Genomic DNA, 11,004 nt, shown 5'->3' with positions numbered 1-11,004 from the left:
TATTGCATAAGGTTTTCTGTTTCTTGCAGCCCGATTTAACAATCAAAGGACCTATTTCGTTCTCAGCATGTGCACGCACGCAGGTTACAAAAGCATGTCAGAAAACCTACATGACCTAAAGTGTGATCCTCGTGAATGATAGTAGGCTATCGCTTATCATCATCATCATCATCATCATCATCATTTGTTGGGGGCGGGGGGGGGGGCTAAAATCATTGATTTATTCCACCGTTTCAGTTCAGCCGGACAATCTTAGCCTAGGCTACTTTGTTGTGATCATTTACACCACAGGACAAGACATGTCCATTCTAACAGGTCGGTGAAGAACAAAGTAGCTTACTAGAAATGGGGTCTTGCATGGGACTTTGATTAAACAGGTTGTGGCGGCCATATAGATCATATTAAATGAATCCTTTTAATTATCCTATTAGTATTATATGTAGGTGGCTGGATCAATGCACGTGCAGCAGCTCATAATTCAAGACCCCTTGTGGGCGTAGAAAATGATTGGGGAGAAAAAGGAGGAGGGACAGAAACTCCGCAAAGAGGAAGACTACAGACAAGGTGATGCAACTCTGAAAATTCCGAATTGACACAACCTGCCACCAGATCTATACGACACCACGCTATGGTAAGCAATCAATGACACAAAACATTGCAATAAGATGATCATACATTATTATAGCTAGCTTTCTTGGTACGTTCAGTAGTTTGAATAGGAGCATCAATCAACTTTAATGTTAACCCACAGTAAAGACATGGGCACGTAAATTAGGCTAGCCATGTGTGGATGCTGAAATATATGATTTTTGCCTTGACTTTACTAAAGTTAATTAAAATTAGCTTGCTAGTTAGCTAGTTGTTTACTCTGAGAATGATACACATTTGGTAAGAAGGACGAGATAAATAGCAATTTCAACGCTAGCCCATACAGTGTTAGCTTATTCACTCCAGTTATAACAGGTTATCTGCAACTGGCTGTACTTGCTATTTGTAATATCACCGTTACTTCTTTTTGAATAAACTCAGGATACAGTTGTGCCTTGGTTACATATATTTAAAACCAATTTCAACATTGCTACTCAACACGTGGCAGTGTCAGATAACGTTAACCGTAGGCTACTTCCCTAGTTGTTGTTATGACATCATGGAATGGATATGTTGACGATTCTCACAGCGTATTTTAACAGACATTAGATGCTGTGAGAATCATCAACATATCCATTCAATGATGTCAGGGCTTCATCAGTATAGAAGAAGTCTCTGTGGTTTCATAAAGCAACGTTGGACATTTCTCAACAAGTTAACTTAGCTTAAGAAGTCAACAAATATTAAAGGCACATTTTGCCGTTTCAACATCCTGACACTGCGCAGTAAACTGGTAAACTGCGGGATTGGGTTTGGTCAGCCTGGGGAAATAGCGTAGCTCATCATCCTATAATTCATAGATCAAGCTGGTGTTATTAAACATATTTCGGGGCCTGTTTGTTTACACTCAAATTATAGGAAAACATAAACAATGGACTAATAGAGCCTGAGATCTTCCATTATGATAATATGATACAGTTATACTAAGCATGAGACATGTGTAAGTTATATTTAACTAATTTCACCCATTATAATCAATGTGTATCATTCCATGCGACTGCTGTAAATATTGGACTGTAGCTTTAACTTAACACCTGTAATCCCTATGAACATTTGTGGATTTCCCCTATTTAATGTGTTTGTTAGTAACAGTAACCTTTGGTTGTTGTCTATAACCATACTCACTCTGATTCTTGTGTAAAAGCTGGGAAATAGACTATGTCTTTAAAAGTCTTGTGAGAATTTTAAAATGGCTTAACAATTATTTGGTTTATTAGTTCCTGAGTGACTGTTATTGTTATTAGTGGCAGTGTGATTTTTTCAAAAGGCCTATTTCTTCTGTGCTGCTGCTGTGAAGTGGTGCTACCCCCAGAGGTCAATGTTGCCATTGCAAATGTGATGGTTGTAATGGTGTAATATCACTTGTCTCAGTATTTCAACAGGTTGGACCGAAACCAGTTTAAAATAATATTATGCATTCATGTCAGTTTTATGTATAGTATGAGTTTTTTCTTTTTTCATATTCTAAAAATAGGGTACTTTGTCAGGTACAGGTATGTAAACTACTACTATGGCTTATGAAGTCATCTAGGTTTCTTTCATTTAAATATCCACCCTAAACGCCACCTTGTTTAAGAGGATTATTTTCCAAACGTCAAAAATACTCTACATAAAACATTTGTAGTAGCCTAGTATAACTGGTACTATGGTTTGGGGATTTTTTTTTACATTCATCACTTACACTGAGTGTACAAAACATTAGGAACACCTTCCTAATATTGAGTTGCACCCCCTTTTGCCCTCAGAACAGCCTCCATTCGCTGGGGTATGGAAAGAGTTCCACGGGGATGCTGGCACATGTTGACTCCAATGCTTCACACAGTTGTGTCAAGTTGGCTCAATGTCCTTTGGGTGGTGGACCATTCTTGATACACGCTGTTGAGTGTGAAAACCCCAGCAGTGTTACAGTTCTTGACTCACTCAAACCAGTACGTCTGGAACCTACTAGCATACCCCGCTCAAAGGCACTTAAATATTTTGTCTTGCCCATTCACCCTCTGAATGGCACACATACACAATCCAAGTCACAATTGTCAGGTGTTCCTAATGTTTTGGTCCAATCGACATTTTTGTTTTAACTGTTTGGACTAATGATTAGCCTACACCCATAGGGTGTATTCATTACGGAAACTGTTCGAGAACCAAACTGACGCAAATGGAACGAAACGGGACCTACATGAATTTGTCTAATAGAAACTCTTGCTTGCGTTTTCCGTTTGGAGTAAACAGTTTGTTACAAAATGTTTTGCAACAGACTAAATGTTTTGCCACAGAATCGGCATGAAGAAGGATTTTTCAGCTTTGTGACATGGATGACAATTGAGACATGGATGTGTGCCATTGAGGGTTAATGGGCAAGACAAAATATTTAAGAGCCTTTGAACGGGTTATGGTAGTAGGTGCCAGGCGCACTGGTTTGTGTCAAGAACTACAACACTGCTGGGTTTTTCACAATCAACAGTTTCCCGTGTGTATCAAGAAGGGTCCACCACCCAAAGGACATCAAGCCAACTTGACAACTGTGGGAAGCATTGGAGTCAACATGGGCCAGCTTTCGAAACGTTGTAGAGTCCATGCCCCAACAAATTGAGGATATTCTGAGGGCAAAAGGAGGGGTGCAACTCAATATTAGGAAAGTGTTCTTAATATAGGCCTAAATCAAAGGCATGTGTGGTAGGCCTAGTAAGCTTGTAATACATACAGTTGAAGTCAGAAGTTTACATACACTTAGGTTGGAGACATTAAAACTCGTTTTTCAACCACTCCACAAATTTCTTGTTAACAAACTATAGTTTTGGCAAGTCGGTTAGGACATCTACTTTGTGCATGACACAAGTAATTTGTCCAATAATTGTTTACAAACAGATTATTTCACTTATAATTCACGGTATCACAATTCAGCCTTTCAGGTTATGTAGATATAGGACTCGTTTTACTGTGGATACAGATACTTTTGTACCTGTTTCCTCCAGCATCTTCACAAGGTCCTTTGCTGTTGTTCTGGGATTGATTTGCACTTTTCTCACCAAAGTACGTTCATCTCTAGGAGACAGAACGCGTCTCCTTCCTGAGCGGTATGACGGCTGCTTGGTCTCATGGTGTTTATACTTGTGTACTATTGTTTGTGTAGATGAACGTGGTACCTTCAGGCGTTTGGAAATTGCTCCCAAGGATGAACCAGACTTGTGGAGGTCTACAATATTTTTTCTGAGGTCTTGGCTGATTTATTTTGATTTATCCATGATGTTGTTGGAATTGGCCAAACTTTGATAATTGAGATAGTAAATGAATGATAGGAAATGAAAGAGACTGGGTTATGTCAGAAGTTAATGGTTCTATGAAGAAAAACAATGGACATCTGTGGATTAGATGAAGGAACGTGTTGAGGTCAGAAGGTGAAGACAGATTCTCTTAAGGCAGTAATAAAGGTTTATCATCCTGTTACCCTCTTTATTAGCTTCTTGTGGAGCCATAAACTGTAAGGATTGGAGGAGGAGTGTCTTAAGTAGGATGTATATAAACTGTGATGGAGAGAAATGTTTGGCTGTCTGATTACAGCTGTACAGAACATTTGGGAATAATTAAACTTGGTTAAAGCTTCTCTAGTGTCCGTGAGTTATTTACTCTGAAAACCTGAACCTAACAGTGTCAAGCAAAGAGGCACTGAGTTTGAAGGTAGGCCTTGAAATACATCTACAGGTACACCTCCAATTGACTGAAAGGATGTCAATTAGTCTATCAGAAGCTTCTAAAGCCATGACATAATTTTCTGGAATTTTCCAAGCTGTTTAAAGGCATAGGCAACTTAGTGTATGTAAACGTCTGACCCACTGGAATTGTGATACAGTGAATAATAAGTGAAATAATCTGCCTGCAAACAACTGTTGGAAAAATGTATTGTGTAATGCACAAAGGAGATGTCCTAACCGACTTGCCAAAACTATAGTTTGTTAACAAGAAATTTGTGGAGTGGTTGAAAAACGAGCTTTAATCACTCCAACCTAAGTGTATGTAAACTTCCGACTTCAACTCTGTATATATATATACAGTTGAAGTTGAAAGTTTACATACACTTAGGTTGACATTTAAAAAAAAATGTCCTCTGGTCTGATGAAACAAAAATTGAACTGTTTGGCCATAATGACCATCGTTATGTTTGGAGGAAAAAGGGGGAGGCTTGCAAGCCGAAGAACACCATCCCAACCGTGAAGCACGGGGGTGGCAGCATCATGTTGTGGGGATGCTTTGCTGCAGGAGGGACTGGTGCACTTCACAAAATAGATGGCATCATGAGGATGGATATGTATGTGTATATATTGAAGCAACATCTCAAGACATCAGTCAGGAAGTTAAAGCTTGGTCGCAAATGGGTCTTCCTAATGGACAATGACCCCAAGCATACTTCCAAAGTTGTGGCAAAATGGCTTAAGGACAACAAAGTCAAGTTATTGGAGTGGCCATCACAAAGCCCTGATCTCAGTCCTATAGAAAGTTTGTGGGCAGAACTGAAAAGTGTGTGCGAGCAAGGAGGCCTACAAACCTGACTCAGTTACACCAGCTCTGTCAGGAGGAATGGACCAAAATTCAGCCAACTTATTGTGGGAAGGTTGTGGAAGGTTACCCAAAACGTTTGACCCAAGTTAAACAATTTAAAGGCAGTGCTACCAAATACTAATTGAGTGTATGTAAACTTCCGACCCACTGGGAATGTGATGAAAAAAAAAAAATCAGAAATAAATAACTCTACTATTATTCTGATATTTCACATTCTTAAAATAAAGTGGTGATCCTAATTGACCTAAAACAGGTTTTTTTACGAGGATTAAATGTCAGGAATTGTGAAAAACTGAGTTTAAAGGTATTTGGCTGAGGTGTATATAATCTTCTGACTTCAACTGTATATATATCATATATTTGTAATAATGACAATTACAACAATACTGAATGAACAATGAACCCTTTTATTTTAACTTAATATTGGTACGCCCTGACCTTAGAGAACCTTTTTATGTCTCTATTTTGGTTTGGTCAGGGCGTGAGTTGGGGTGGGCATTCTATGTTTTGTGTTTCTATATGTTTCTATTTCTTTGTGTTTGGCCGGGTGTGGTTCTTAATCAGAGGCAGCTGTCTATCGTTGTCTTTGATTGAGAACCATACTTAGGTAGCCCTTTTTTCCACCTGTCTTGGTGGGAAGTTGACTATGTTTAGGGCACATAGCCTTTAGCTTCACGGTTTGTTTTTGTAGTGTTTATTGTTTTGTTTGGTGTCATTTTCAGTTAATAAAGAAAATGTGCGCTCACCACGCTGCACCTTGGTCCTCATTCTTCAACATCCACAGAACTTCCCAGCAACAAAGGACCAAGCAGCGTGGTAAGAAGGAGGACTGGACATGGGAGGACATCCTAAATGGCAAAGGATCCTGGACATGGGAGGAGATCCTGGCGGGAAAGGATCGCCTGCCCTGGGAGCAGGTAGAAGCAGAGAGGAAGGCGAAGGCAGCAGCTAAAGCAGAGAGGCATCGTTATGAGGGAACACAGCTGGGGGGGGGGCACACGGGGAGTGTGGCAGAGTCAGGTTGGAGACCTGAGCCAACTCCCCGTGCTTACCGTTGCGTGCGTCGTACTGGTCAGGCACCGTGTTATGCGGTGAAGCGCACGGTGTCTCCAGTACGCGTTCGTTTACCCGGTGCGCTATATCCCAGCTCCCCGCATCTGCCGGGCTAGGGTGAGCATCCTGCCAGGAAGGATTGTGCCAGCCCTGCTCTCCAGACCTCCAGTACGTCTCTACGGCCCAGGATATCCTGCGCCGGCTCTGCGCACTGTGTCTCCAGTGCGTCTGCACAGCCCAGTGCGTCCCGTGCCTGCTCCCCGCACGTGCAGGGCCAAAGTCACCATCCAGCCAGGACGGGTTGTGCAGGCTCTTAGCTCGAGACCTCCAGTGCGCCTCCACGGCCCAGTGTATCCGGTGCCTCGGCCAAGGACAAGGCCTCCTGCATGTCTACCCAGCCTGGTGAGTCCTGTGCCTGCGCTAAGAACTAATCCTCCTGTATGTCTCCCCAGCCTGGTGAGTCCTATGCCTGCTCCCACAGCCAGGCCTCCTGTGTGTCTCACCACTCCAGTGATGATCCATGGCAAGAAGCCTCCAGTGATGATCCATGGCACGAAGCCTCCAGTGATGATCCATGGCACGAAGCCTCCAGTGATGATCCATGGCACGAAGCCTCCAGTGATGATCCATGGCAAGAAGCCTCCAGTGATGATCCATGGCACGAAGCCTCCAGTGATGATCCATGGCACGAAGCCTCCAGTGAGGAGTCATGGCACAAAACCTCCAACGAAGGCCTCCAGTCCGGAGCCTCCAGCAACGTTCCCCAGACCGGAGCCTCCAGCGGCGTTCCCCAGACCAGAGCCTCCAGCGACATTCTCCAGTCCGGAGCCTCCAGCGACGTTCCCCAGACGGGAGCCTCCAGCGACGTTCTCCAGTCCGGAGCCGTCAGCGACGGCCTCCAGTCCGGAGCCCCCAGCGACGGCCTCCAGTCCGGAGCTTCCAGCGACGATCTCCAGTCCGGAGCCTCCAGCGACGTTCTCCAGTCCGGAGCCTCCAGCGACGTTCTCCAGTCCGGAGCCTCCAGCGACGGCCTCCAGTCCGGAGCCTCCAGCGACGGCCTCCAGTCCGGAGCCTCCAGCGACGGCCTCCAGTCCGGAGCCTCCAGCGACGGCCTCCAGTCTGGAGCCCCCAGCGAGGGTGCCCAGTCCGGAGCCCGCAACGAGGGTGCTCAGTCCGGGGCCCGCAACGAGGGTGCCCAGTCCGGGGCCCGCTACGAGGGTCCCCGCACCAGAGGTGCCACCAAAGTGGGGTGAGCCAGCGGTGGAGCGGGGTCTGCGTCCCGCACCTGAGCCGCCGCTGCGGATAGATGCCCACCCAGACCCTCCCCTATAGGTTTAGGTTTTGCGGCCGGAGTCCGCACCTTTGGGGGGGGGGGGGGGGGGTACTGTCACGCCCTGACCTTAGAGATCCCTTTTATGTCTCTATTTTGGTTTGGTCAGGGCGTGAGTTGGGGTGGGCATTCTATGTTTTGTGTTTCTATTTCTTTGTGTTTGGCCGGGTGTGGTTCTCAATCAGAGGCAGCTGTCTATCGTTGTCTTTGATTGAGAACCATACTTAGGTAGCCCTTTTTTCCACCTGTCTTGGTGGTAAGTTGACTTTGTTTAGGGCACATAGCCTTTGAGCTTCACAGTTTGGTTTTGTAGTGTTTATTGTTTTGTTTGGCGTCATTTTGAGTTAATAAAGAAAATGTACGCCTACCATGCTGCACCTTGGTCCTCATTCTTCAACATCCGTGACAAATATAATACATATATAAAATCTATTTAGTCTGAAGTATATATTGAAACGTGCTCAATTTGGTTTAAATAATGCAAAAACACAGTTTTGGAGAAGAAAGTAAAAGTGCAATATGTGCAATGTAAAAAAGCTAACGTTTAAATTCCATGCTCAGAACATATGAAAGCTGGTGGTTCAATATTCCCTGTTCTTCAATATTCCAATTTAAGAAGTTTTAGGTTGTAGTTGTTGTAGGAATTGTGACTCGTCGACTCTTTGTCTCTATACCATTTGTATTTCATTTACCTTTGACCATTGGATATTCTAATAGGCACTTTAGTATGGACAGCCTAATCTCAGGAGTTGATAGGCTTGAAGTCATAAACAGCGCTGAGAATCAAGCATTGCTAAGAGCTGCTGGCAAACGCAGTAAAGTTTGAATGAATGCTTACGAGCCTGCTGCTGCCTACCACCACACAATCAAATATCAAATCATAGACTTAATTATAATTTATTAAACACAGAAATACGAGCCTTTGGTCATTAATATGGTAAAATCCGGAAGCTATCATTTCGAAAACAAAACGTTTATTCTTTCAGTGAAATACGGAACCTTAACGTATTTTATCGAACGGGTGGCAACCCTAAGTCTAAATATTGCTGTTACATTTCACAACCTTCAATGTTATGTCATAATTATGTACAATTCTGGCAAATTAGTTCGCAACGAGCCAGGCGGCCCAAACTGTTTCATATACCCTGACTCTGCGTGCAATGAACGCAAGAGAAGTGGCACAATTTCCCTAGTTAAAATTGCCTGCTAACATGAATTTCTTTTAACTAAATATGCAGGTTTAAAAAAATAGACTTCTGTATTGATTTTAAGAAAGGCATTGATGTTTATGGTTAGGTACTTTCGTGCAACGATTGTGCTTTTTTCGCGAATGTGCTTTTGTTAAACCATCACCCGTTTGGGGAAGTAGGCTGTGATTCGATGATAAATTAACAGGCACCGCATTGATTATATGCAACGCAGGACAAGCTAGTTAACCTAGTAATATCATCAACCATGTGTAGTTAACTAGTGATTATGTTAAGATTGATTGTTTTTATAAGATAAGTTTAATGCTAGCTAGCAACTTACCTTGGCTCCTTGCGGCACTCGCATAACAGGTGGTCAGCCTGCCATGCAGTTTCCTCGTGGAATGCAATATAATCGGCCATAATCGGCTTCCAAAAATGCAGATTATTGATTGTTATGAAACTTGAAATCGATTAATCGGTCGACCTCTAGTATAAATGTGAGTTTCTGTGCCTCTGCTTCCACACACATTGTTTTCACCATATCGATTGTGGCGGTAATATATAAGTAGGAATGGTTCAAATGGGAATGATTTTCCCATGATCTAAGGGCGCTCTCTGGTTTATATTTATCTTTTAGATTAGAATAATTTTCATTTGGATTTTTAAGGTTAACCACTTTACAATGATTTTCGCGATCCCGTTTTTCATATCAGGTGAGTCATGACCCCTAGTTTGGTAACTGCTGACATACAGTAGGGTCTCATGGTCCCCTTCTGTGTCTTCATCTGTTTCTTTCTTGTTAACCATTTCCCATCCTGGAGTCTGAGACCTTATAGGAATCTGTGGGAGAGAAGAGGCATAGCGTAGACACTACACATAACTACTATCATCATCATCATGATTTATACCATGTTATCCACTCTTACACTCTTAGAAAAAAAGGTGCTATCTAGAACCTAAAAGGGTTCTTCGACTGTACCCATAGGATAACCCTTTGAAGAACCCTTTTTGGTTCCAGGTAGAAACCTTTTGAGCAACCGTTAATAATGTAATTACAAACCCTTTATAAACTCTATACAAATAGAACCTTATTGAAAAGTGTTACCCGATTTTCTTGTCATTTGCTACCGATACATTTAACTATCACTTAATAAAACCGCTCAAAACTGATAACTATTGAACCAAAATTGTGTAGTGCCTAGTTTACGTATACATTTTGAGAACTGCACTACAAAAAATTGAGTCGAGCATGTCAATTACTCATTCAGTTGTAATGGTGTGCATGCAAATTTGCTACATTCTCCTCTATGCCAATCTACACCTATGATTTTAAAATCCTGTCTTGCAATGGATAAGAGCATCTGCGACTAACGGGTAAATGTAATGTATATGTAAAATTATAAATGTATCAATTGACAACAATTTAGGTTGGTATAGGGTTAGTTTAGATTTAAGTAATAAGGCCCAAGTGGGTGTGGTATATGGCTAATATACCTCAGCTAAGTGCTGTTTTATATGGCCAATATGCCCTTAGCCGTGGTATATTGGCCATGTACCACAAAACCCAGAGGGGCCTTATTGCTATTATAAACTGGTTACCAACTTAATTAGAGCATTCAAAATAAATGTCTTGTCATATGCGTGGTATATGGTCTGATATTCCGTGGCTGTCAGCCAATCAGCATTCAGGGCTCGAACCACCCAGGTTATAATACAACTACTAAGCTGTTTCAGTAACCGCATCAACTATATTTTCTATCAACTTCTGGAAACATCTGTCTGGAAACACTTCTGGAAACATTTTGACCACTTTCCAAACAACTTAGACAAAAAAGAGCATATGAAATCTTAGTCTATAAATAACTTAAACCAATCAAGAGAGACAGCTGCTTTAGTAACCACATCAACTACTTAAATTAGGTTAACTTTCCGCTGTTGAATTTACTGCCTTGGAACTTTCAGAATTGTCAGAGGTGGAGCACAAGGAGGAGCACATTCTAAGACTGATTATGCCACACAGCTCACTCCAACCCACTAAAATAGCCCACTATAACAAACCTACACTCACTAAACACTCTACAATAGCTATCCCACATAGTATAGCTAACCCTACCTATCTACAGCAATCACTATTACTACTGCTATTAGGCATACTTCTACCACAGTCGCTGCTACTACTACTGCTGGGCTACAGTCACTATTTCCACTACTACGGCAGTCATTAGGTCT

At 42.4% G+C, this 11,004-nt stretch overlaps 2 protein-coding genes across 2 annotated transcripts in view; both read left to right on the top strand.

Annotated features, from left to right (window-relative positions):
* The first annotated feature begins 499 nt into the window (after positions 1 to 499).
* LOC139560259 (sodium- and chloride-dependent glycine transporter 1-like) overlaps positions 500 to 11,004 on the top strand; it is a 97,653-nt gene continuing 87,148 nt past the window's right edge. The window contains exon 1 of the mRNA XM_071376874.1: positions 500 to 631. The gene's annotated coding sequence lies outside the window, so the exon portion shown is untranslated. The remainder of the gene's footprint in view (positions 632 to 11,004) is intronic.
* Positions 5,937 to 8,577, top strand: LOC139560000 (uncharacterized transmembrane protein DDB_G0289901-like). The gene is made up of 3 exons (XM_071376511.1): positions 5,937 to 6,222; positions 6,378 to 6,657; positions 6,737 to 8,577. The coding sequence occupies exons 1-3, from the start codon at positions 5,937 to 5,939 to the stop codon at positions 7,506 to 7,508; spliced, it is 1,338 nt and encodes a 445-aa protein (XP_071232612.1). The 3' UTR covers positions 7,509 to 8,577.

This window comes from Salvelinus alpinus, chromosome 30 (assembly GCF_045679555.1).
Source record: "Salvelinus alpinus chromosome 30, SLU_Salpinus.1, whole genome shotgun sequence".
Taxonomy (NCBI): domain Eukaryota; kingdom Metazoa; phylum Chordata; class Actinopteri; order Salmoniformes; family Salmonidae; genus Salvelinus; species Salvelinus alpinus.
The sequence above is the reverse complement of the archived record's forward strand: the minus strand, read 5'-3'. Positions and strand labels throughout refer to the sequence as shown.

Bases quoted from the DNA above. Each gene is read 5' to 3' on its own strand.
- LOC139560000 (XM_071376511.1), top strand. From the start codon at position 5,937: ATGTGCGCTCACCACGCTGCACCTTGGTCCTCATTCTTCAACATCCAC. The intron at 6,223-6,377 runs GTTGGAGACCTG...GGCTAGGGTGAG, and splicing joins GGGGAGTGTGGCAGAGTCAG to CATCCTGCCAGGAAGGATTG. The intron at 6,658-6,736 runs GTGAGTCCTGTG...CTGCTCCCACAG, and splicing joins CTGCATGTCTACCCAGCCTG to CCAGGCCTCCTGTGTGTCTC.